General features: G+C 55.9%; 1 protein-coding gene across 4 annotated transcripts in view; it reads left to right on the top strand.

The window, feature by feature from the left end:
- Positions 1 to 22,789, top strand: part of TLN1 (talin 1) — a 31,282-nt gene extending 8,493 nt beyond the window's left edge. The window contains exons 8-59 of one of the 4 annotated variants that reach the window (XM_044940011.2): positions 112 to 172; positions 786 to 890; positions 1,206 to 1,361; positions 2,112 to 2,213; positions 2,386 to 2,462; positions 2,693 to 2,873; positions 3,032 to 3,145; positions 3,257 to 3,365; positions 3,581 to 3,789; positions 3,912 to 4,010; positions 4,416 to 4,466; positions 5,006 to 5,173; positions 5,370 to 5,664; positions 6,235 to 6,401; positions 7,238 to 7,366; positions 7,577 to 7,693; positions 7,795 to 7,908; positions 8,112 to 8,246; positions 8,404 to 8,532; positions 8,686 to 8,788; positions 8,936 to 9,144; positions 9,466 to 9,585; positions 9,791 to 9,988; positions 10,175 to 10,314; positions 10,504 to 10,597; positions 10,715 to 10,804; positions 10,922 to 11,044; positions 12,300 to 12,443; positions 12,915 to 13,076; positions 13,320 to 13,460; positions 13,547 to 13,728; positions 13,925 to 14,057; positions 14,226 to 14,327; positions 14,416 to 14,586; positions 14,670 to 14,819; positions 14,929 to 15,030; positions 15,116 to 15,235; positions 15,964 to 16,110; positions 16,241 to 16,407; positions 16,497 to 16,680; positions 16,771 to 16,896; positions 16,996 to 17,112; positions 19,818 to 20,003; positions 20,128 to 20,235; positions 20,520 to 20,522; positions 20,729 to 20,834; positions 21,030 to 21,154; positions 21,255 to 21,380; positions 21,489 to 21,551; positions 21,661 to 21,843; positions 21,992 to 22,120; positions 22,232 to 22,789. In XM_044940011.2, the coding sequence (XP_044795946.1) occupies positions 112 to 172; positions 786 to 890; positions 1,206 to 1,361; positions 2,112 to 2,213; positions 2,386 to 2,462; positions 2,693 to 2,873; positions 3,032 to 3,145; positions 3,257 to 3,365; positions 3,581 to 3,789; positions 3,912 to 4,010; positions 4,416 to 4,466; positions 5,006 to 5,173; positions 5,370 to 5,664; positions 6,235 to 6,401; positions 7,238 to 7,366; positions 7,577 to 7,693; positions 7,795 to 7,908; positions 8,112 to 8,246; positions 8,404 to 8,532; positions 8,686 to 8,788; positions 8,936 to 9,144; positions 9,466 to 9,585; positions 9,791 to 9,988; positions 10,175 to 10,314; positions 10,504 to 10,597; positions 10,715 to 10,804; positions 10,922 to 11,044; positions 12,300 to 12,443; positions 12,915 to 13,076; positions 13,320 to 13,460; positions 13,547 to 13,728; positions 13,925 to 14,057; positions 14,226 to 14,327; positions 14,416 to 14,586; positions 14,670 to 14,819; positions 14,929 to 15,030; positions 15,116 to 15,235; positions 15,964 to 16,110; positions 16,241 to 16,407; positions 16,497 to 16,680; positions 16,771 to 16,896; positions 16,996 to 17,112; positions 19,818 to 20,003; positions 20,128 to 20,235; positions 20,520 to 20,522; positions 20,729 to 20,834; positions 21,030 to 21,154; positions 21,255 to 21,380; positions 21,489 to 21,551; positions 21,661 to 21,843; positions 21,992 to 22,120; positions 22,232 to 22,357 (6,898 nt within the window). In that variant the 3' untranslated portion in view covers positions 22,358 to 22,789. The remainder of the gene's footprint in view (positions 1 to 111; positions 173 to 785; positions 891 to 1,205; positions 1,362 to 2,111; positions 2,214 to 2,385; positions 2,463 to 2,692; positions 2,874 to 3,031; positions 3,146 to 3,256; positions 3,366 to 3,580; positions 3,790 to 3,911; positions 4,011 to 4,415; positions 4,467 to 5,005; positions 5,174 to 5,369; positions 5,665 to 6,234; positions 6,402 to 7,237; positions 7,367 to 7,576; positions 7,694 to 7,794; positions 7,909 to 8,111; positions 8,247 to 8,403; positions 8,533 to 8,685; positions 8,789 to 8,935; positions 9,145 to 9,465; positions 9,586 to 9,790; positions 9,989 to 10,174; positions 10,315 to 10,503; positions 10,598 to 10,714; positions 10,805 to 10,921; positions 11,045 to 12,299; positions 12,444 to 12,914; positions 13,077 to 13,319; positions 13,461 to 13,546; positions 13,729 to 13,924; positions 14,058 to 14,225; positions 14,328 to 14,415; positions 14,587 to 14,669; positions 14,820 to 14,928; positions 15,031 to 15,115; positions 15,236 to 15,963; positions 16,111 to 16,240; positions 16,408 to 16,496; positions 16,681 to 16,770; positions 16,897 to 16,995; positions 17,113 to 19,817; positions 20,004 to 20,127; positions 20,236 to 20,519; positions 20,523 to 20,728; positions 20,835 to 21,029; positions 21,155 to 21,254; positions 21,381 to 21,488; positions 21,552 to 21,660; positions 21,844 to 21,991; positions 22,121 to 22,231) is intronic. The other 3 variants (XM_044940013.2, XM_044940012.2, XM_025281695.3) reach the window with 3 other exon arrangements.
- The last annotated feature ends 1,095 nt before the right edge of the window (positions 22,790 to 23,884 follow it).

The raw sequence follows: 23,884 nt of genomic DNA, 5'->3' as shown, positions 1-23,884 counted from the left end.
CCAAAGATAACACTCTCCTAGACGTCTCCTCACACCCCCAGGCCCACAGTCCATGGCCCACATAGCCTTGATGCTGTCCACTACATGCTGACCCTCCCTTTTCTGGTGTAGCCTGAAGGACTTCCTGCCCAAGGAGTATGTGAAGCAGAAGGGAGAGCGTAAGATCTTCCAGGTGAATGGGGGCAAGGGACATGTTTGGGATGACCTGGGAGCTTTGCTGCCTAATCCTACTGACTGAATGGACCCCCTCCTCGTCACCCCTACCCTGCTTCCGCCCACCAAGCTGTTCTCCTACCTTTCCTGCGCCCAGAAAGCAAAAGACCTGGGCTTCTGGTCTGTGCTGCATCACTGCATCTGCTGTGGGACTCAGTTCAATAATCTTGTTTTCTTTCCTTTCCCTTTAACATGGGATAGCTATCTGCCCTGAAAAGGACTGATAGGGAATCACTGTGAAGAGTAGATCTTTGTACAGACGGAAGGTGTTATCTCTGCTCTTTGAATCCTCAGCCCAAAAGGCCTTCTGTTTGACCTTCTACTTCCTAACTATCCCTTCACATCTATAGAACATTTCCAAGTCCCTTAACTGTATCCTTCGCTTATTGAACCATCGCTTCTGCATAGTCTATATCAGCCCATCCCCCTCTTTTCTCATAGCCTGCATCCCTTAACCTTTGCTGTGTTCCCATAATACTCTTCTACCATAGTTCACATCCCAACTTAACATCTAGTCTGCAATGTCATGTTACTCAGATTTTGCTAAAAGTTTACCCATTTCATACTCGAAGGCACACAAGAACTGTGGACAGATGAGTGAGATTGAGGCCAAGGTACGCTACGTGAAGCTGGCCCGTTCCCTCAAGACGTACGGCGTCTCCTTCTTCCTGGTCAAGGTGGGTTACTGACCCTTCTCCCTGCCCACCCGTATCTCTGCTCTTACCCTTTCCTCTCTGAGTCTCTAGCCCTGCCCTGAGTCACATTTTCTGCCATTCCCCAAGAGTTTCATTTTGTTCCTTGTGAAAACTTGCCCCCTTGTCAGCACTTCCCTCCCTGCCCTGCGTTTTTCTTCCCTTGCCCTTTATCCTGATGTGGCCGTGTCCAGGTCCATCCATAGACACCCCAGGTTAGCTCTCCTGCCTCTGTCAGCACCCCTTTGTGGTCTGGATCTGATCCCCTGACTAATAACATCCACGACCTCTGCCTCATAGGAAAAGATGAAAGGAAAGAACAAGTTGGTGCCCAGGCTTCTGGGCATCACTAAGGAGTGTGTGATGCGAGTGGACGAGAAGACCAAGGAGGTGATCCAGGAATGGAACCTCACCAACATCAAACGCTGGGCTGCGTCTCCCAAGAGCTTCACCCTGGTGAGCTGGGGTCTTGGGGGAGAAAGGGCTGTGTTTTCAAAGAAGGGGCAGCCGCAGGGTCTCCCCAACCCCTCTGTGCAGGGGTAGGTACCCTGAAAATGATTCCAGAAAAAAGGAGAACTTTGGAGCTATTGTTAGGAACTTGGAGTTTAGAATAGAGGAGAAACTCTGTCCTGGAGAATGAGAGAAGCTAAAATGAAACAGTTTTAAAAATCAGCAGAACCAAACTGTAACCAGCAAGCTGAGATCACAGGCCACTTGGAGTGAGGGAAGAAAAAGATGATAGAAAAATAAGCCTCCCTTCTTTCAGCAGCAACTCCTTACAGTAGCCCCGCCTCTAGCTTTTTGTTTCAGCGTTACTAATTGAAGACTGATCCCACGTTGAGGAAGTGCCCCACTGAGAAGGGAAATTAATAAAGGCGATTTTTCCATTTTGGATATTAGTGCTCATCCTTAACTCTGGTCATTTAATGATGAATGTGTCCTCCCAATTTTATCAGGATGACAGAAGAGAGATTTCCTAAATGCCATGTATTTGAAACTGTGTAGTGTAAAGATACTCCTTAGAAATAAAGTATTTCCCTCCAAGGGAAATAGAGAACTAGGAGGCAGAAGAAAGGCTGTTGTCCCAGAGGCTGCTCGCGTGGGAGGGCACCCTCAACAGCTCAGCCTTGGGCTCTTGCCCAACCCGTTCCTGTCCCAGGTTGACTCAGGCTTCCCCACTGAGCCCTGCCCTCATTGTCCCCCTAGGATTTCGGGGACTATCAAGATGGCTACTACTCGGTGCAGACGACCGAGGGGGAGCAGATCGCTCAGCTCATCGCTGGCTACATCGACATCATCCTTAAGAAGGTGAGCACTGGCTCCCCCACCCCTGCCTCCTCCGTCTCTTCCTGTACCTTGGCCCCATGCAGGTCCTTTAGAAACTGGGACCCAGCTTCTGGAAGATGGCTGACTGGAGAAAGAAGAGGCTGCCTTTTCCACTTCCCTCTTCTTTGACGCTTATTCCTTTTTTCTCCTACAGAAAAAAAGCAAGGATCACTTTGGGCTGGAGGGAGACGAGGAGTCTACTATGCTGGAGGATTCCGTGTCCCCCAAAAAGTACGAAGGAAGCTGGGCTGACCCCATTCCTCAGGCAGGGAAGGCTCGGAATGACCCCAAGGACTGGGAGGGTGGGGGGTCCTTAGGATGGCTCTCTATCAAGTCTCAGGCTGTGATGAGGCCTCATACACCCCCCAGAGCACAGGACAAGCACACGTGGTAGAGCAGGTGGGAAGGGGATGAGAGGAGGAGGAGGTCCTCAGAACGCTCCCTGATTGTCCCCTCTTCAGGTCCACTGTGCTTCAGCAGCAGTATAACCGGGTGGGGAAGGTGGAGCATGGCTCAGTGGCCCTGCCCGCCATCATGCGTTCCGGAGCCTCGGGTCCCGAAAATTTCCAGGTGGGCAGCATGCCACCTGCCCAGCAGCAGATTACCAGTGGCCAGATGCACCGAGGACACATGCCTCCTTTGGTAAGAGTGCCCCTACTGCTTCCACAATTCTGCTGGGCCCAGCTGGGAGTTAGGCAGTCTTTTCCTGTGTCCCTATTCATATTCCTCTCCTTGGCCTCAGGCTCTCCTTTATCTTTTCTCTCTAAATGTTCCCTGTTACTTTTTTCCTTGTCTTGTAGACGTCAGCCCAGCAGGCGCTCACTGGGACCATCAACTCCAGCATGCAGGCTGTGCAGGCTGCCCAGGCCACACTGGATGACTTTGACACTCTGCCCCCTCTGGGCCAGGACGCTGTGAGTGTGGGATGGAGGAGGGCCAGTGGTGCTGAAGCTGGAACTCCAAGGACCAGGGTTGGGGTTAACTGGAGCAGAGCCAATCCTGAGGTTAGTTTCTCTTCCCCTCAGGCCTCAAAGGCCTGGCGTAAGAACAAGATGGATGAATCCAAGCATGAAATCCACTCCCAGGTAGACGCCATCACCGCTGGTACCGCCTCTGTGGTGAACCTCACAGCAGGTAGGCTGGATGCCCAGGTCTCTGGGCAGTGGGGGTGTGAGGGCGAGTGTGTGCAAGCAGGAGTGTGATCGCACCTTGACTCACGGAAGGAACTGTGCGTCTCCCTCAGCGTGGGGAGTGGGGGTGGGGTGTGTGCGTGTGTGTGTGTGTGTGTGTGTGTGTGTGTGTGTGTGACTAACTGCCTGTGACTGATCTCGTCATCCTCCTCCCGCAAGGGGACCCTGCTGAGACAGACTACACAGCAGTGGGCTGTGCGGTCACCACCATCTCCTCCAACCTGACGGAGATGTCCCGTGGCGTGAAGCTGCTTGCTGCCCTGCTGGAGGATGAAGGCGGCAGCGGCCGGCCCCTGCTGCAGGCGGCCAAGGGCCTGGCGGGGGCGGTGTCAGAGCTGCTGCGCAGTGCCCAGCCAGCCAGTGCCGAGGTCAGGGGCCAGCGTCCAAGCCCGGGGATCTCAGGGTGGAAACGAGGAACCGTGGGCGTGTAGGACCCCTGGACATCTTGGCGGAGACTGGGCAGCTTCTGACCGGTGTTCACTCTCCACAGCCCCGTCAGAACCTGCTGCAAGCAGCTGGGAACGTGGGCCAGGCCAGTGGGGAGCTGTTGCAACAAATTGGGGAAAGTGATACTGACCCCCACTTCCAGGTTGGTGACTCACCCAGCCCCCAGAACCCCAGCTTCTAGGAGGTGACCTCTGATCCTGAATCCAGCTGTAGTCCAGCTACTATAAATTGACCCCTCAGAGCCAACCTGAACGTCTTTCCAGGAATCACACTGGGAACCACCCCCCAATCCCTTTCTGGGGGGCTAAGAATTCAGAACCCCTGAATCCCAACTTAACCTATTAGTTCACCCTTGGCCCTTATTGCTGATATTTTTTTTTGGCCACTATCGTCTTTCCCAGGCCTCCCCATATGTAGCCCTCACCCCAACTTGAGGGCCTCTTGACCCCGCTTCTAGTCCTTTAACCACATACCCAGAGGATGCTGCCCCCTCCCCACCCCATGCCAGTTTCCTCAGCTGACTTGTCATCCTGGATTTCCCATGCAGATCTGTGCACCCAGCGGGGCTGGGTTTCCATCTCCCCCCGATCCCCCCACGGTAATGGCCTCTGGCCTGGGCCTTCCCAGCTTTGTCCTCTCTGAGCCGCATACACTCGCTCTGCTCCCTGCCCTGGCCTCTGGGGAGCAGAGCATGACGGGAGCTGGGGAGGCGTGGCACAGGCAGGACCTGAGGAAATGGGATCCAGAGGGTCATGCAGGGACTTGCTCCCGAGACTCCAGGGTGACTGCTTCCAACCAAAGACGGAGAAGAAATAGAGAAAAATGCTGGGGGTGGGAGAGACCCCCCCCTGCCATCCTGTCGTAACGGCACTGCCCGCCTGCCCTCCCTCCCCATCGCCGTCCGGGTGTATCCGCCTCCCTTCGGTGTACACTGTTTCTCTTGGTGTGGGTTTATTCCTTGGTGGGGGTTCTGTCCTACTTGATGCTCGAGGCAGGGGCTTGGGTAGGTTCTGGTTGCTTCTGCACACCGTTCTGTGATTGGAGGCAATGGGACTAATGAAACAGCTTACGCCTCTGAGAAGGGCCCTTGGACCCCAAGCTGGATCTCAGGCCACGCTGACTGCTGGTTTCTCACAGGACGTGCTCATGCAGCTAGCCAAGGCCGTGGCAAGCGCTGCAGCTGCCCTGGTCCTCAAGGCCAAGAGTGTGGCCCAGCGAACAGAGGACTCAGGGCTTCAGACCCAGGTCATCGCTGCGGCAACACAGTGTGCCCTGTCCACCTCCCAGCTGGTGGCCTGTACCAAGGTGAGCCCCAAAGGTGCACCAGCCTGCGCCAAGAGCTGATGCTTCCACACACACAAGAGCCTCTCATCTAATCTCTTTGGCCCACAAGGCTTCATTGTCCAACCTAATCACTATTGTGAACAGCACAGAACCACAGATACCACACCTCACGACCCCTTCCCCTCGCCTATGCCTCTGACACTCACTTTTCCCACAGGTGGTGGCTCCTACTATCAGCTCCCCAGTCTGCCAAGAACAGCTGGTAGAGGCTGGGCGACTAGTGGCCAAGGCTGTGGAGGGCTGCGTGTCCGCTTCCCAGGCCGCCACAGAGGATGCCCAGCTGTTACGGGGGGTAGGTGCGGCGGCCACAGCTGTCACCCAGGCCCTGAACGAGCTGCTGCAGCACGTGAGGGCCCATGCCACAGGGGCTGGGCCTGCTGGCCGCTACGACCAGGCCACTGACACCATCCTCACTGTCACCGAGAACATCTTCAGCTCCATGGGTGATGCTGGTACGGACACCCCCTTGGGAAGACAACCCCGATGAGGTTCTCTGAGCCTGCTGGACTCTTCCTTGCAGACCTGCCACCACCCCCCTGAGGACTCAGCACGGAGCTGGGTGTTCAGTCTCTGAACTCTCCAGTTCCCCATTTGTTAGGCAAGAATAGAATCACTGCCCTGCCTTCCTTGGTGCAGTTAAAGAACATATCAAAGTATACACAAAAATAGATGGAAAGTGGCATTATTAAGAGAGAGCTGTCCCGCCTCCACTCCGTCACTCCCAAAACCCTTCACAAAGAGCCTCTTCCACTTAAGACTGTGGAAAATACTCATTGGAGACTGTCTTCCCCATGGTCACCCCACCCCTGTCACCCCTGCCCCCATCAAAACCCACCAAGAGATCTGTCCCTTTCCAAGATCCTGAACCGAGAAAACAGTAACTTCAGGGAAATCAATTCAAGAACTTTTGCATCTGCTTGCTGCCCCTAAAAGCCTTATCTACCTTGTCTTCATCTCTCTCCCCACCCTCACACCGTCTCAGCGACTCTGGCTCTGTTTGCTGACTGTGCCTATGCTCTCAGGTGAAATGGTGCGACAGGCCCGCATCCTCGCCCAAGCCACCTCTGACCTGGTGAATGCCATCAAGGCTGATGCCGAGGGGGAGAGTGATCTGGAGAATTCCCGCAAGCTGTTAAGTGCCGCCAAGATCCTGGCCGATGCCACAGCCAAGATGGTGGAGGCTGCCAAGGTAGGGAGCCTTCTGTGCAGACCCCCAGACTGGGCCCTGTGGGAAGTAGAAGGGTCCAGATAATCACCCTCATTTATGGGAGCAACCTGGGAAAAGCAGAAGATACAAGAGAACAAATACAGGAGCACTGAGGAAGTAGGTGCGCCCCTCGGCAGTGAGCGGATGGCGCCAGGCTTTCAGCCAGTGTGACTCGCCGAGTTCTTGCTGACAGACAGGAGACCATGCCCCTCTGCTTCCTCTAAGTCCAGGGTCAGTGGTTCCGACTGTTCCCTACTGTGCGGCTGCTGCTTGCCTGCTCCCTCAATGCTTGCACATGGGCATTCAGTCCCAGGGGATCCATTGCTGTCAGCACAGAGAAGGACCAGGCAGTGGGACACAGAAACACCAAGTGTAGAAGACAGCAGGAAGAAGCCAAAAGATTCCTGGGTCCCTGGACACTGGGCTCTTCACTTTGCAGAGTAACCAGGGCCCCTGCTCTGGTGTTCTGAGATCCCTGCTCTAAACCATGTCCTCCTTGTCCCCAAGAGCCCTGCTCACTCCCCTTTGCTGGTCGCATTTTGTGGGGAGTGGGGAAGAAATAAGGCCACTTCCCTGGAGGGGAAGCAGAAACAGTCCTGCCTAAGGAAGGGCTTTCAGCATCCCAGAAGGAAGCCAGGGCCCGCACGACTCCCCATTTGCCCACCTGAGGGAGCTTGTCTCAACCATGATTACCTTTCAGCAGGGGTGGTGAGGAGTGACTTTAAGAAAAGAAGTGTGAGTATGGAGACATCAGAGAAGCGCTTACTTAGGATCCACAGGGATTCTGGGTGGTCACTGTCTCTCTCGCCACCTCTCAGGGAGCAGCCGCCAATCCTGACAGTGAGGAGCAACAGCAGCGGCTGCGGGAGGCAGCAGAGGGTCTCCGCATGGCAACCAATGCCGCTGCACAGAACGCCATCAAGAAAAAGCTGGTGCAGCGCCTTGAGGTGAGGCTTGGAAACAGGCATGTGTAGGTGCTACAGGAGGAATGAAATCAGGAAGCATGTGCGGGGGCATGCTCGGTGTCCTTGGTGCATGTTGGCATCCTCAGTGCCAACGGTTATTTCCTCAGGGAATAGCAGGGGCAGGGTAAGCCAGGGACGAGGAACGGGGAACAGGAACGTCTGAGCCTTGTCCTTACTGTTCTCTCCTTAAAGCATGCAGCCAAACAGGCTGCAGCCTCGGCTACACAGACCATCGCAGCAGCCCAACATGCAACCTCCACTCCCAAGGCCTCTGCTGGCCCCCAGCCCCTGCTGGTGCAGAGCTGCAAGGTGAGATGCCAGGAAGCACATGGGGGCCGGAGGAGGCACGGGAGGTGGGGACTTTCCCGCAGCCTGTGGGGAGGTGGTGCTCATGACATTTTTACCCACAGGCTGTGGCAGAGCAGATTCCACTGCTGGTGCAGGGCGTCCGAGGGAGCCAAGCACAGCCTGACAGCCCCAGTGCTCAGCTAGCCCTCATCGCTGCCAGCCAAAGCTTCCTGCAGGCAAGGCCCCCTCGTTGACCACTCAGACCACACCCTTCCCACTCCTCTTAGGGCCTCTAGATCTCATCAGTTTAAGTTTCTGCCAATAGTCTCTCTCCCTGTCCTGAACCCCAGTGCTAACCACATCCTGACCCTCATCCATCCCTGTACCCAAGCCCAGAGGGCATATGGTATGCTTCATCTGCCCACCTGTTCCCCAACAGCCAGGTGGGAAGATGGTGGCAGCTGCAAAGGCCTCTGTGCCAACAATTCAGGACCAAGCATCGGCCATGCAGCTGAGTCAGTGTGCTAAAAACCTTGGCACCGCGTTGGCTGAACTCCGTACTGCTGCCCAGAAGGTAAGGGAGCTGGCTATCTTTTTGGAAGATGAAGGGGGTATCCTGGGAGAATCTGTTCAGGCTATCCTAAAATGGATAACTATAACCTGAGCCACGAGTGAGACCCTGTGTACCACCTACCCCTCGAACTCTCCCCCTTCACCCCGTGTGTTTGTAGGCTCAGGAAGCGTGTGGGCCTTTGGAAATGGATTCTGCTCTGAGTGTGGTGCAGAACCTGGAGAGAGATCTGCAGGAAGTGAAGGCAGCTGCTCGAGACGGCAAGCTGAAGCCCTTGCCTGGGGAGACGGTAAGTACTTGTGAGATCTGAAGTCTCCTCACCTGTGCCCCAGAGCTGCCCTGAACATTTGTTGAAACTGCCTGCTGACTCTCAGTAGCTTCTCAAGCTCTCTCTTCCCTGTTTCTCCTGTGGCTGAGTCCTGAGTCTCCCTGTCATCCCTAGATGGAGAAATGTGCCCAGGACCTGGGCAACAGCACCAAAGCCGTGAGCTCCGCCATTGCCCAGCTGCTGGGGGAGGTCGCCCAGGGCAATGAGAATTACGCAGGTACACGGGCAGGGCCAGGATGGGGCCTGTGGGGAGAAGGAGGGGGAATGGGAGCTGTAGGGGTGGGGCGACACAGGAAGCCCCCAGCATCAGGGCTTGGCAGTGAAGGTACCTTTTCCCCTCCTTTCTCTCTCATTGTCTCCCCAGGCATTGCAGCTCGGGATGTGGCAGGTGGGCTGCGGTCACTAGCCCAAGCCGCTAGGGGCGTAGCTGCCCTGACATCAGATCCTGCAGTGCAAGCCATTGTGCTCGACACAGCCAGCGATGTCCTGGACAAGGCCAGCAGCCTCATCGAGGAGGCGAAGAAAGCAGCCGGCCATCCAGGGGACCCTGAGAGCCAGCAGCGGCTTGCCCAGGTTCGGTTTTGGGCCGAGGCTGCTTCCTCCCTCTCCCCCGACCCCCTCAGAAGGCTGTCTCGAGGGGGCGTCTCATCAGCACTGTGGCTCCTCTCTGGATTCCACCCTTCCTTCTCAGTCTGAGTAGAAGAGTCTCAGCGAAAGTGAGGCCTGGGCCTAGCCAAACACCACATTTGGGGAAGTTTGATACTCTAACTTGATACTCTGGCCTGTTCAGCTATAGCACCCCCTTTCCGCTTTCACTTTCAGAGGCTCCCAGGGGTGGAGGCGGGGATCTCCCAGTTTCTGCTTTGGCAACCCCTGTCTCTTTTCCCACCTCAGGTGGCTAAAGCTGTGACCCAGGCCCTGAACCGTTGCGTCAGCTGCCTGCCTGGCCAGCGTGATGTGGACAATGCCCTGAGGGCAGTGGGAGATGCCAGCAAGCGACTCCTGAGTGACTCGGTAGGAGGACAGGGGTGTGAGGGGACATGGGGACAAAGGACTCCAAGTATCTACCTCTAGACCTCTCCATCACCCTAACTCCCCAGATGCACCCCCTCCCCTCACCGCTTTCCCAGGCCTGTGCCCACCTCCCTGAGCTCCTTCAGCAGGCCTCCCCTCAGGTCATCTCCCGTCCTTGCTCCTGACTCTGTCTCTGATCCTGCAGCTTCCCCCCAGCACTGGGACCTTTCAGGAGGCTCAGAGCCGGCTGAATGAAGCCGCTGCCGGGCTGAATCAGGCAGCCACAGAGCTGGTGCAGGCCTCTCGGGGAACCCCTCAGGACCTGGCCCGAGCCTCAGGCCGATTTGGACAAGACTTCAGCACCTTCCTGGAAGCCGGCGTGGAGATGGCAGGCCAGGCTCCGGTAGGAAGGGGAGCTGGGTACGGTTCAAGGGTCAGGGGCATCTCTGTGACCACGGAGTCCTGACCTGCTCCTGGCCCCCTCCCCTCCCCAGTCTCTAGAAGTACTTGGGTGTCTGGGACAGAGAATCCCTTTTAGAGACAGACAAGAAAAGATTGAACAATGCATTGGCCTTCTTGCCCTCAACAGAGCCAGGAGGATCGTGCTCAGGTCGTATCCAACTTGAAGGGCATCTCCATGTCTTCAAGCAAACTTCTTCTCGCTGCCAAGGCCCTGTCCACAGACCCTGCAGCCCCAACCCTCAAGAGTCAGCTGGCTGCAGCTGCCCGGTAAGTGGGAGCTGGGAAACCAAGCCCTTGCATGTTAAGCAGACTGGGGAGGGGACGTTTCGTAAGAAGTCTCTGGCTCAGGAATTGTTCCAGACAAAAAAGAAATGGCTAGAGACTTACTTGCTACGTGAGCAGGATGCAGAAGTGATGACCTATGCACTCATTCACTCGACTTCCCGTTCCTCCCAGGGCAGTGACCGACAGCATCAACCAGCTCATCAGCATGTGCACCCAGCAGGCGCCAGGCCAGAAGGAGTGTGACAATGCCCTGCGGGAATTGGAGGTGGGCCTTGGCAGGCTAAATGGGGTTGAAGTTGAGGAAAGCGTTCTTGGCTAAGGGCAGTGAGGGGACGTCTTGGATCTCAATTCACCACCACCCACCCCTTCCCCCACCCGACAGACGGTCCGGGAACTCCTAGAAAACCCAGTCCAGCCCATCAATGACATGTCCTACTTTGGCTGTCTGGACAGCGTCATGGAAAACTCAAAGGTAGGTTTACCCAGTCCCCTCCCAAGGAGGGGAGAGGGTCGGAAGACGAGCCAGCCAGGGGCTGCCCTCTCCCTCTGAGGACAAGATCTAACTCTCCCGATACCCTCTGTTCCCCAGGTGCTGGGTGAGGCCATGACCGGCATCTCCCAAAATGCCAAGAACGGAAACTTGCCGGAGTTTGGGGAGGCTGTCGCCACAGCCTCCAAGGCCCTCTGCGGCTTCACCGAGGCGGCTGCACAGGTTATCCTCCTGGGATAGTCCCTGGAACTCCCCTGTTGTCCCTACCCGCCCTCCTCGCAGCCTGACACACATGCTCAGAAGACAAAGTTAAGCTCGTAAAGCCAGCTGTGTGGAAAATGGGGATCTTTCCCCCACCTAAAGTAGAGGTGTTTGCCAGCAAGCATAGAACACCAACGGTTCTGATCACTGTCACCGCTGAGCCCTGAGTGTAGTAGTGACTACACTGTCCAACCACTGAATCTGGCCCCAGCTTGCCTGGTGTATTCTGCCTGCCTAGCATATGCACGTTATTTTCATATAATGAGTACTTTTTTTTTTGCTGAGCCACACGGCATGCTGGCTCTTAGTTTGGCGATCAGGGATCGAACTCGTGCACCCTGCAGTGGAAGTGCAAAGTCTCAACCACTGGACGCCCAGGGAAGTCCACACGTATTATTACACTGTTAGAATAGTACCAGGGGCTAAATTCCCCGTTACTTGGGTCACCACCTAACCTTGCCTTTTGCTACATTATGAAGTAGAAAACGATCCATTGGCTCAGAGTATTTTGCTTTTGTATATGAATCCTTAAAACAAACTGACTTGAGAGCTCATCCTCTCAGCCTGTCCTTCAATCTCCCTGCCTCCCTGTGCCCTGTTCTGTTGGGGGACCTGCTCTATATGGCTTGACGTATTTCTGGAAAAGCATGAAGAAGAAAATGCAAAGCTACTGTGTGTTGGGTGAAGCAAGAATCAAACCTTACGATGATCTTCCAAGCATAAACAGTTTTTGGCAACCATCCCTTCCCTCTTTCCAAATCTCTGAAGCCTGGAGGCATTATGTGTTAATTAGCCTAACACCACCCACAGTTTTATTAGAACTGTCTCTAAAAGAGGCTGTGTGTATGTGTGTGTGTGTCTTTCAAACTTTTTTTTTACCAACACTTAGAATAAGCAGTACTTTTTACCTTAAGACCCAACATACAAACACATAAACAGGTAAACAGGAGAACTGAATTTTGATAAAAAGCTTACTGTGCTGCTTCCTTTTTTTTTTTTTTTCATTTTTTAATCTTCTGAAATGTTTGAACACATTTAACAAAACAGGAGAGGTTTTTCCCTCTTTTATAGTATAATCGCAGCTTGCTAATGTATCTCCACTCATGTAGAACCCTGGCCACTGAACCTACCCCTGCTCCCCATTGTCCCCACTGTGGCTATTCCAGTCCTACCTCAGGAATATTCCTTATTCCTCACCCCACTCCTCTCTCTACAGGCTGCATATCTGGTTGGCGTGTCTGACCCCAACAGCCAAGCTGGACAACAAGGGCTGGTGGAGCCCACACAGTTTGCCCGAGCAAACCAGGCAATTCAGATGGCCTGTCAGAGTTTGGGGGAGCCTGGCTGCACCCAGGCCCAGGTAACTCGGGGGTACAGTCACTGTGAGCAAGCCTGGGAAAGGCTGCTGAGCCAGGACAGGCCACCCCCATGGTGGGAGGAGATGCAGGACATGTGGGGAAGGAGGGTGGAGCCCCAGCGCTGACCTCCTGCCCACAGCTTCTCTGGGTCATTGTCTTCTCTGGCTGTGTTTCTCATCATTTCTTCAATTACTGCCAGGCTCACCACTTCTCTATGGAGGTTTGAGTTCACTCTCCTCCTGAGCCTGTGAACAATTTCTCCATTAGTGTGTCGGCTTTTCATTTTCCTTTCTCCTACACCCTGCGCATCTTTGGGTATCTGTCTCCCAGATTTTGACTTTCAGGTGACTCTGTCTTTCCTAATGAGACTTCCAAAGGATTGCAGTCCGTCCCCCAAGCTGAAGGGGCTGCTGCCCAGTATAGACACGGCCCTCCTGCCCTCACATGGCTCTTCCACGTCTCTGTCTCCTCAGGTGCTCTCTGCAGCCACCATTGTGGCCAAACACACGTCTGCGCTGTGTAACAGCTGCCGCCTGGCTTCTGCCCGAACCGCCAATCCCACTGCCAAGCGCCAGTTCGTACAGTCAGCCAAGGAGGTGGCCAACAGCACGGCCAACCTTGTCAAGACCATCAAGGTTCCCAGTGTTTGAATTCTCAACCTCTCCCTGACCTGTCCAGTCTTCTCTCCCCCAACCCCTGCACCCCGTCATTCCCTGAGGCCTTCACCCAGTCACACCTGCCTAAGCCCAAGGTCTTTCCTGTCCGCGCTGGTCACCACCAGCCCCGCCCCATGCCCTTTGAGCTCAGGAGGGAGACCTGGGCTTCCCTGCCTTTGTCTACAGTCCATCCTGAGCTCCTCCTTGTCACTCCCACTTCAGGCGCTGGATGGGGCCTTCACAGAGGAGAACCGTGCCCAGTGCCGAGCAGCAACAGCCCCTTTGCTGGAGGCTGTGGACAATCTGAGCGCCTTTGCGTCCAACCCTGAGTTCTCCAGTGTTCCTGCCCAGATCAGCCCTGAGGTGAGGCAGGGTGAAGGCATGAACTGCCGGCCACCTCATCTTTCCAGGAGTCTTGAGACTCACCCCTCGGCCTTCCCTCTCCCCAGGGCCGGGCTGCCATGGAGCCCATTGTGATCTCTGCTAAGACAATGTTGGAGAGTGCTGGGGGCCTCATCCAGACAGCCCGAGCCCTGGCGGTCAATCCGCGGGACCCACCACGCTGGTCCGTGCTGGCTGGCCACTCCCGCACTGTCTCGGACTCCATCAAGAAGCTGATCACAAGCATGAGGTAGGGGGCAGGGTGGAAAACCTTGTGGCTGGGGGATGCACACGCCTCTGACAGAACAGAGGGATGGGCACTGTGGTGTGAGATGGGCCAGTATTGGAGGACATCTGTGGTCCAAGATTCAGGGGTACAGGGAAAGGTGGGCCAGCCTTGTGCTCAAGAGGTGTACTTGATGTTGGAGCCTGTGATACGTCTGCAGGGACAAGGCTCCAGGGCAGTTGGAGTGTGAGACAGCCATCGCAGCTCTGAACAGCTGTCTGCGGGACCTTGACCAGGCTTCTCTTGCTGCGGTCAGCCAGCAGCTCGCTCCCCGTGAGGGGATCTCTCAGGAGGTAAGGGGAGGAGGGAGGGCAGGCTTAAGGAAGGTGGGGGATCTGGGAGTGAGCTCATAGACACATGGAGGGTATGGAACATGCTGCGTACTGGGTCACTTGGGTGTGGAAGGAAGAGTGGGGTCCTGTGCAGATCACAGTCAGGGCTAAAGTCCACTTCCTCCCCAGGCCTTGCACACCCAGATGCTCACTGCGGTGCAGGAAATCTCCCATCTTATTGAGCCGCTGGCCAGTGCTGCCCGGGCTGAAGCCTCCCAGCTGGGACACAAGGTACCTGGGGCGACACATGGGCTTGGGTAGGCTGAACCAGGGTACCTGGCTGAACCAGGCTGACCCCCATCCTAAACCCTTGTTGCAGGTGTCCCAGATGGCCCAGTACTTTGAGCCGCTCACTCTGGCTGCCGTGGGTGCTGCCTCCAAAACCCTGAGCCACCCACAGCAGATGGCGCTCCTGGACCAGACCAAAACCTTGGCCGAGTCTGCCCTGCAGCTGCTGTACACAGCCAAGGAAGCTGGCGGTAACCCCAAGGTACTGAGCTAAGGGGCTGCTACTGTAGTAAGAGAAGCAGGAACCACTGCTCCCTGCCCCAGCTCACTCAGTCTGCCCCACAGCAAGCAGCTCACACCCAGGAAGCCCTGGAGGAGGCTGTGCAGATGATGACAGAGGCCGTAGAGGACCTGACAGCCACCCTCAACGAGGCAGCCAGTGCTGCCGGGGTCGTCGGTGGCATGGTGGACTCCATCACCCAGGCCATCAACCAGGTTGGAGTCTTGGGGAGCCTGTGGACGGAGGTGCCTGTGGACGGAGGTGCCTGTGGACCAGTGTCCCTGAGCCCACAGTCTTTCCCCTTCTGCCATTCTCCCCCCTCAGCTAGATGAAGGACCAATGGGTGAACCAGAGGGTTCCTTCGTGGATTACCAGACCACCATGGTGCGGACAGCCAAGGCCATTGCTGTCACCGTTCAGGAGATGGTGAGCTTGGGAGAGTCCAAGAGGGCTGCTCTTGGAGAGTTTGGACATTGAGTTTGGACATCAATTCACTTCTTCCTGTCACCAGGTAACCAAGTCAAACACCAGCCCTGAGGAGCTGGGCCCTCTCGCTAACCAGCTGACTAGTGACTATGGGCGTCTTGCCTCCCAGGCCAAGCCTGCAGCTGTGGCTGCTGAAAATGAAGAGGTAACTTCCCCTGCCCCTGACAGAAAACCCAAGGCTTACCCCTTGTCCCATGGTGTCAGCCTCTGGGGCTGTCCCACCCTCGGCCACTCGGGTCTTTCATAGAAAGGGGAACTCATCCTCAGGGCTGCGCCATGAAAGAGTGATCAGGGCTCCATAAAGGGTGGGATCAAAGCCTCCATCACAGGGATAAGGAGTAGCCCAGGGTCTAGAGATTGCCTGGGCTGCCACTATTTCCCCTATTGGCCCTGATTCCCTGTGGCTGCTTCTCCACTGTGCTGCAAGCCTTTGTTCCCTTCCTAGTTCTTCCGTTTTGCAAAGCCCTGAAGCGCTTCCTTCCCTAAGTTCCTGGCTTTCCAAGAAAGCAAGTAATTGGATCTTAGCATGACACACCTAATCCCCAACCCAAACCCCTCCATAACCACACACGCCAAACTGTAAGCTGTGGCCTCTGCTTCAGATACCCCAGCATGAGGGCTTCTCCCCCTCCTCCTCGCTGTGCTTATTAGCACGGTCCTCACAGCTGGTGCCCACAGGCTAGTATTTTCCATGTGTAGGAGGAGACCTCCTGACTAAAGGCTGTGAAACAGGACAAGTCTATGCAGGGTACTTCTCACTACCTCTTTAGTCCTCAGCGTGAGCTTTTTTAGGTCCTTAGTACCTCCTCCAAGTGCAGTGGACATCCCTGAATCCTCTTGTAAAATCCGTCTCCCTGTTTCATCTACTCACAGATAGGCGCCCACATCAAGCACCGGGTTCAGGAGCTGGGGCACGGCTGTGCAGCTCTGGTCACCAAGGCAGGCGCCCTGCAGTGCAGCCCCAGTGATGCCTACACCAAGAAGGAGCTCATAGAGTGTGCCCGGAGAGTCTCTGAGAAGGTGACTGAGCCCGTCCCCACGGCCTGGGGGCTGTGCTCCCCAGCCCTTTCCTCTGTCCCTTCTCCCAGACCCAGGACCTATCCTCTCCCGGGGCCCCTGCCACAGTCCCCACGTGACTCTCCTCCCACAGGTCTCCCACGTGCTGGCCGCGCTCCAGGCTGGGAATCGTGGCACCCAGGCCTGCATCACAGCCGCCAGCGCTGTGTCCGGCATCATCGCCGACCTGGACACCACCATCATGTTCGCCACTGCCGGCACACTCAACCGTGAGGGTGCCGAAACCTTCGCTGACCACCGGTGAGGAGGGAACTGGGGCTTGTGCGGTGGGGGGCCAGAGGGGTTGGGGGAGGCCTGAGAAGAGCTGACTGGGCTGGGCTGTCCCCCAGGGAGGGCATTCTGAAGACTGCCAAGGTGCTGGTGGAAGACACCAAGGTCCTGGTGCAGAATGCAGCTGGGAGCCAGGAGAAGTTGGCACAGGCAGCCCAGTCCTCCGTGGCCACCATCACCCGCCTCGCCGATGTGGTCAAGCTGGGTGCAGCGAGCCTGGGAGCTGAGGACCCAGAGACCCAGGTATCCGCCCCACACGCCTCACTCTGGCCAGAACCACTTCCTGTTCCCCCCTTTCCTCCCACAGACCGGAGCCTCTGCTCTCGCACACAGGTGGTGCTGATCAATGCAGTGAAAGATGTGGCCAAGGCCCTGGGAGACCTCATCAGTGCCACAAAGGCTGCGGCTGGCAAAGTCGGCGACGACCCTGCTGTGTGGCAGCTCAAGAACTCTGCCAAGGTGGGAGGAAAAGAGAGCAGCTGCCCAGGCGGGGAGTAGACCAGTGTGCTATGCCTGCCCCTTAAAACAATGCTGCCCTCCCTCCTCTGATGCCCGCAGGTGATGGTAACCAATGTGACATCACTGCTCAAGACCGTGAAAGCGGTGGAGGATGAGGCCACCAAAGGCACGCGCGCCCTGGAGGCCACCACGGAGCATATTCGGCAGGAGCTGGCGGTGAGCCCACCTGTGCAGCAGGGCCTGGGCTGGTGCAGCAGGGCCTGGGCTGGGGCGCAGGGCCTGGGATGGGGAGCGGAGTCTGGGTGGATTGTGAGCGTGCATGCGCCGCCCACACACACACAAAGACGCTGACGCGCAGCCTCCTCCCGCTGCCAGACTTCCTGTGCATGCTGCGTTGTGTCTCCCTTCCTCGCCTGTTTCCTCCTTGGCATTTGACACCTACCCTCTTCGTCCCCCCGCCCCCACTTTCTCTGGCCTCTCAGTTGCCACATTCAGGGGTCACTTCTTAGCCTTCATCTTCTTCAGACATTTCCAAAACAGTGGACCCCCTAAAAGCCTTTGGCCTTTGTGACACTGGCTTTTCTGTTGCTGCTCACATCTCCTCTATAGTTGCACTCACCTTCAACCAGATAAATCTTAGAGGCCTTCCTGGAACTGCACCGATCACCTTCCTACTCCTCTTTGGCAGGTTCAACCCTCTCATCATTGTTCTCTGACAAGTAGACTTCCAGTTCTGCGCTCAGTCATTTTCAGCCTCCTGTTTGACCTTAGCACCGAGACACAGTGCCTCCCCACCAGCCTCTCTTCCTGACGCACTGCTTCCCACTAAGCATGGCCACAGCCTCCCGGTCCAGCAGGCTCCCTCCCAGTCGCCCGTGACTTCTCTGCCTCGCTCACAGCCTGCAGGCCGTCACCAGGTCCTGCCCCACCCTCCTCCAGTCTCTTCCTCCCCTTGCTTCTCTCCCAGCCCACAGGCAGCACTCTCCCTCGCTGTGACTGCTGTGCCCGGTTTCTACCTGGTCTCCTTGCCTTCAGTCTTGGTCACTTTCATCTTTTTTTTTTTAACTTATTTTTTGGCTACGCTGGGTCTTCTTTGCTGCACGTGGGCTTTCTCTAGTTGTGGCGAGCCGGGGCTACCCTTCCTTGCGGTGCACAGGCTGCTCTGCAGTGGCTTCTCTTGCTGTGGAGCACCGGCTCTAGGCGCATGGGCTTCAGTTACGCTCAGCAGTTGTGGCACAGGCTTAGTTCCTCCACCGCATGTGGGATCTTCCCAGACCCGGGATCAAACCCATGTTCCACTGGCAGGCAGATTCTAAACCAATGGACCACTGGGGCAGTCCCCATCTTTCTAACTTCTAAATTTATCTTTCTCATCTTCTGTTTTCACTTCTCCTCAGAGATGTTCAAATTCAAATTGCTTTCTACTTACCAAACTTGATCGATCATTCCCTCCTCTTTCCCATATCACTAAACAGTACCTTTCAGTAACTCAGTTCCTAAAGCCAGAAACTCCGTTTTAACATCTTTCTCTCATTGTTCCCCACATCTGAGCTCATCAGCAGTTCTTTTAGTGGTCTCTCCAAATAGACCTCATTTTCTCATTTCCCATCTCTGCTACCAGCACCTTGTCCAAACCATCATCAGGCCTTAGCTGTGTTTATGTGACAGCATCTATGTAAACCCCTTGCTTCTCCACTCACCTCCCCCTCCCCAGTCGATCCTCTCTACACAGAGGATAATTTTTGTAGGGGTGGGGGGCACCTCACCGTGCAGCTTGTGGGATCTTAGCTCCTCAACCAGGGATTCAACCCAGGACCATGGCAGTGAAAGTGCTGAGTCCTAACCTCTGGACCACCAGGCAATTCCCAGAATAATCTCTTAAAAATATAAATCAGGTTATGTCACTTCAGTGCTTACAATCCTCCAGTGACTGCCCTGGCATCTGTGGTAAAGTCCACTCTCCTTCCCAGGGCTTTCCAGGCTCCAGGGCCCCTGCTGCCTTCCCCAGTCTCTCCTCACCCTTCTCTCCTCCCGGCCAGGGGCCAGGCCCCTGCCTTCTCAGCTCCGCCCACTGCAGACCCTTGTTCTTGCGCTTTACCAGTTTTTTGAACATCTGGCTCCTTCTGATCCTTCAGGCTTCAGCTTAAACATCCCTTCCGCCAAAGGCTTCCTTGACCACCTTTCTGAAAAAGAACTTCCTTTTTCTTTCTTGTCACAGCACCCTCTTTTTTTTTCCCCGTCACAGTGTAGTTTCCCTGGTCGCTCACCTATTATCATTTGTACCCAAAACCAGAATGCAAGGTCCATGAGAACAGGACCTTGTCTACCTTATTCCCCACTGCACCCCCAGCACCTCACGTAGTCTCCGACCTAGCTGTCTTTAGTGGGATTGAATTTGTTGGGTGAACACATACAGCAAAATATTTCTATGACTTTTACATACTGTGTGAAATTCTGAGTTCCTTGTTCTGATACGCAAGGTCCCAACAGCCTTTGCTGTGCCATCCCTGTGCTCTAGAACATTTCTTAGTACTCTCTCACGCCTGACGTCCCGGTTGTTTGTGCTCTGCCACTTGTGTCAGTGCACTCCTGTGGTCTGTATCCTTAAGACCCAGCTCCTTACCCACCTTTGCCACTCGCCACATTAAGATTTCTCTTTAGGAATGAAAAGCCAGCACAAAGGTACTTCTTTAATTTCAAACAAATACACTTTCCCCAATCACTTTAGTCAGAAATGAGGACCAACTGCCTTCTATTGTATTAGCTGTGAATGTGTGCAAGTCTCCAAGCGCTGATCTACAATAATATTCAGTGGCTGCCTGTTGACTGAGTACACAGATGAATGAACCAGTCACACAAGTGCTGCATCATCTCACAGCCTCACTCACTGTGGAGTTTTTCTTCTTGCTCTACCCCAACAGGTCTTCTGCTCCCCAGAGCCACCTGCCAAGACCTCTACCCCTGAAGATTTCATCCGCATGACCAAGGGTATCACCATGGCAACTGCCAAGGCCGTTGCCGCTGGGAACTCCTGTCGCCAGGAGGATGTCATTGCCACAGCCAATCTGAGTCGCCGTGCTATTGCAGATATGCTCCGGGCTTGCAAGGTAGAAATCCCGGCGGTGAGGCAGAAGCATGAGGCAGCTTGAGGGCAGCACGTGGTAGGGGAGAACCTGCAGGGACTTGGGAGCTCTTTGGGATCCTAAGGCTAATGTATACTCTGTGCTACAGGAAGCTGCCTACCACCCGGAAGTGGCTCCAGACGTGCGGCTCCGAGCCCTACACTTTGGCCGGGAATGTGCCAATGGCTACCTGGAACTGCTGGACCACGTGCTGCTGGTAAGGCGGGAGGTGTCTGCTCCTCACAGAGGCCTCCCTGAATACACAGGCCTCAGGCCCTGCACTGTTCAGATCTCCCCCCCGACCCCACCATCTACTCCCCAAGTGTGTCCTTGTTTCCACATCTCCCTTCCACTGGGGCTCCATCAGTTTTAGCATCTTTGGTTGTCCCACTCACCTCCTCCTCTTTCTCTTGTCTCCTCTCTTCCTGCCTGACCTCCCCCTCCTCTACCTCCTCATCTCTTCTTTCTTCTCATTTCATCCTTCTTCTGGCTCCTTGTCAGCCGGTGAGTGACACACAGCCCCACTGTCTTCACCATGCATGCAGTGTGATGTCCGGCGTGCTCCTGGATAGGCTGTTTGCTGTTTCAGGCTGCAGTGTGGAGCGGCCTAGGGTGGGGGTGGCGGGAGGGGGCGGGGTCTGCCCTGTTTCAAGGGTCAAGGTAGAAGCTGAGATCTGATGCTCTCTGCCCCCTGCCCCCATCTTCCCCAGACCCTGCAGAAGCCAAGCCCAGAATTGAAGCAGCAGTTGACGGTGCACTCAAAGCGTGTGGCTGGATCAGTCACTGAGCTCATCCAGGCTGCTGAGGCCATGAAGGGTAAGGGGTGACCAGGGGCAGGGAGGGAAGGGAAACCCTTGTTCTGGGGAGAACTCTGCTTCTGGGAGGCTGCTCAGAGATGGCCTCTGCAGAGTCCTCACAGATGGCAGGGCCTGGTGACAGTAAGCACACTGCCCGGTGCTCCTGATCTCCCTGCTCTGCCTTAGCCCCTTCCCACCTCACTTTGTCCACCAGGAACAGAATGGGTGGACCCAGAGGACCCCACAGTCATTGCTGAGAATGAACTCCTGGGAGCCGCAGCTGCCATTGAGGCTGCAGCCAAGAAGCTGGAGCAGCTGAAGCCCCGGGCCAAACCTAAGGTCAGCCCTGCTCCCTTCTCCTCCGCTCCGCTCAGTGTCTGCACCTTCAGCCTCCTCTTACCCTGCATCTCTCTCTGCCACTTCTGTCTCTTTTTTGCAGGAGGCGGACGAGTCCTTGAACTTTGAGGAGCAGATACTGGAAGCTGCCAAGTCCATCGCAGCAGCCACCAGCGCCCTGGTGAAGGCTGCCTCAGCTGCACAGAGGGAACTGGTGGCCCAGGGAAAGGTAAGGACTTGGATACCACCAGCTTTGCCTTCCACAGGGCATGATGGTCTCCTCTGGGAGGCTCTCAGGAGGGCACAAGTCTGAGCGGACTCCTGCCCTCCTCCACAGGTCGGCGCCATTCCAGCCAACGCACTGGATGATGGACAGTGGTCCCAGGGCCTCATCTCTGCTGTGAGTGTACAACTCTCCCTGGGCCCCTCTGCACTTCAGGCACTTGAGAGGCTGGAGAGGGGATGGACCAGGGCAGGAGGCACATTCTAACCTAATCTCCCTGCTTCAGGCCCGGATGGTGGCTGCGGCCACCAACAACCTGTGTGAGGCAGCCAATGCAGCTGTCCAAGGCCACGCCAGCCAGGAGAAGCTCATCTCATCAGCCAAGCAGGTCGCCGCCTCCACAGCCCAGCTCCTCGTAGCCTGCAAGGTCAAGGCCGACCAGGACTCTGAGGCAATGAAGCGGCTTCAGGTGAGGCCCCCTGGGCCATCTCATGTGCCTTGAGCTGTGCTGGTTTCAACTGTCACCCCCGACGTGCTCTCTGCGAGGGAGATGAGGGCCTTTCTCCGCTGGGACCTTCCTGAGTTCTCACCTCACACTGCTCTCTCTCTCCGCCCAGGCTGCCGGCAACGCAGTGAAGCGAGCCTCAGACAACCTGGTGAAGGCAGCCCAGAAGGCTGCAGCCTTTGAAGAACAGGAGAATGAGACCGTGGTGGTGAAGGAGAAGATGGTCGGGGGCATTGCCCAGGTAAGTTCTGAGGGACGTCAGCAGGGCAGTCACGATGCCTGCACTGGTTCCCACTCCCCCAGACCCTGATGCACATATTCACTGACTGAGTCCCTGATCTCTGTCCCTCAGATCATTGCTGCCCAGGAGGAGATGCTGCGGAAGGAACGAGAGCTGGAGGAGGCGCGGAAGAAGCTGGCGCAGATCCGGCAGCAGCAGTACAAGTTCTTACCTTCAGAGCTTCGAGACGAGCACTAGGGCAGCCGCTTGTGTGTATCACAGACCCAGCCCAGAGACTGTGCCTCACTACCAAAGCCTCCTGGGCTGTCGGGCCCAGCCTGCCCAACCCCAGCACCCCCAAGTGCCTGCCAAGCCCCGGGCCTGGTCCTGCCGCACGTTCCCTGGCCCTTCCCGGACTCCAAGTGCCTTCATGCCCTAGGGCCCCCTAAGTGCCTGCCCCTCCCCAGAGTATTAACGTTCCCAGAGTATTATTAACGCTGCTGTACCTCAGTCTGAACCTGCCAGGGCCCCAGCCCGCTCCACCCTGCCAGCAGCTTCCAGCCAGTCCCCACAGCCTCCGCTCTACTCATCCTTTTTTATACTCTCCGACCCCCACCCCCAGCTACCTGTGGGGGCCGGGGGTGTAAGCCCCAAACAGGTCATGCTCCAATAAAGGTGATTCTGCCTGCAGCCTCAGCCTGGCTTCATGAGGAGGTACCCGCCCCCAGGGCAGGCGGGGAGAGAATGGGATGGAGTGCTGTGGCCCAGCTTGAAGGGCTCAGAAGGCTGCCCCAAGGCCCCTTGCTCCCACTACATGCAGAGCCCTAAGTCATCCTAGTCAGGAAGCTGTCCCTGAGCAGTCAGGCCGCTGCTGTCCCTTGCCTCTCCGGCCAGCGCCCACGCCACACCAAGTGTCATTCTTCTGTTCCTGGGACAGCAGCTGCCAGTGCTCTTTGTGGCTGCCAGGGATGCACTCTGTTCTTCATCACTCGTGAACAAACCTAGGCCCTTACCAAGTCCAAATTTTCAAGAAGCAGCTTTGCTGAAAACAAGCCTATAGATACAAGTATCTGAGCCTAAGAGAACTAGGGCCAGATTTGGTTGAGGCAGTCAACAAGCCAAAAATCCAGCCTGAGGCTGCCTCAGGTAGGCTCAACTGTTGACCGGGTTGGGCATTTCCAGCCCCTCCCCGGCCTTGCTGCCACTCCTGCCCAGAACAGCAGTGGAAGGAAAGCAACTGAAAAAGCCAGACCCAAGTGTGAGGCCGCGTCGTCAGGGGCCAGAGCTCCCCTAATGGCCAGGCGGGTGCTGGGAGCCCTGTGCCAGCTGCCCCGCTCACCTGGAGGTTGAGTGGGGGAGGTGGGGGTGCCGTGTGCTTCCACTTCTCCCACATCTGCCCACATGGCCCACGCCACCTGGCAGCCCTCTCAGATCTGCCACTGTTTTCATGTATGATTCTTCAACCAGCCCTGTTGCTTAGTATGTTACTTCCTTGCTTCTCCCTCCAAGTAGAACACAAGCACCACCCAATCTGCTGCTACTCTTGTCACCTCCTTAAAGGCATGACATCTTCTACTACCCCATTAGAGTAGGTTTAAAGTAGAATGACTTTGTCCTCCCCAGGGCAGCCCATTAAGGGAGGTGCCAGCTTCCTACTATCACTCGTGTCACCTGTGACTAATTCATTCAATATTTACTAAGCCAGGCCCAGGCTAAGCACTGGAAAACACAGATGTATTATCACCTCTCTGACGCAGACTGGCAACTGCAATCCGTGTGGCTCTG

The sequence above is a fragment of the Bubalus bubalis genome, chromosome 3 (genome assembly GCF_019923935.1).
Source record: "Bubalus bubalis isolate 160015118507 breed Murrah chromosome 3, NDDB_SH_1, whole genome shotgun sequence".
NCBI lineage: Eukaryota > Metazoa > Chordata > Mammalia > Artiodactyla > Bovidae > Bubalus > Bubalus bubalis.
The sequence above is the reverse complement of the archived record's forward strand: the minus strand, read 5'-3'. Positions and strand labels throughout refer to the sequence as shown.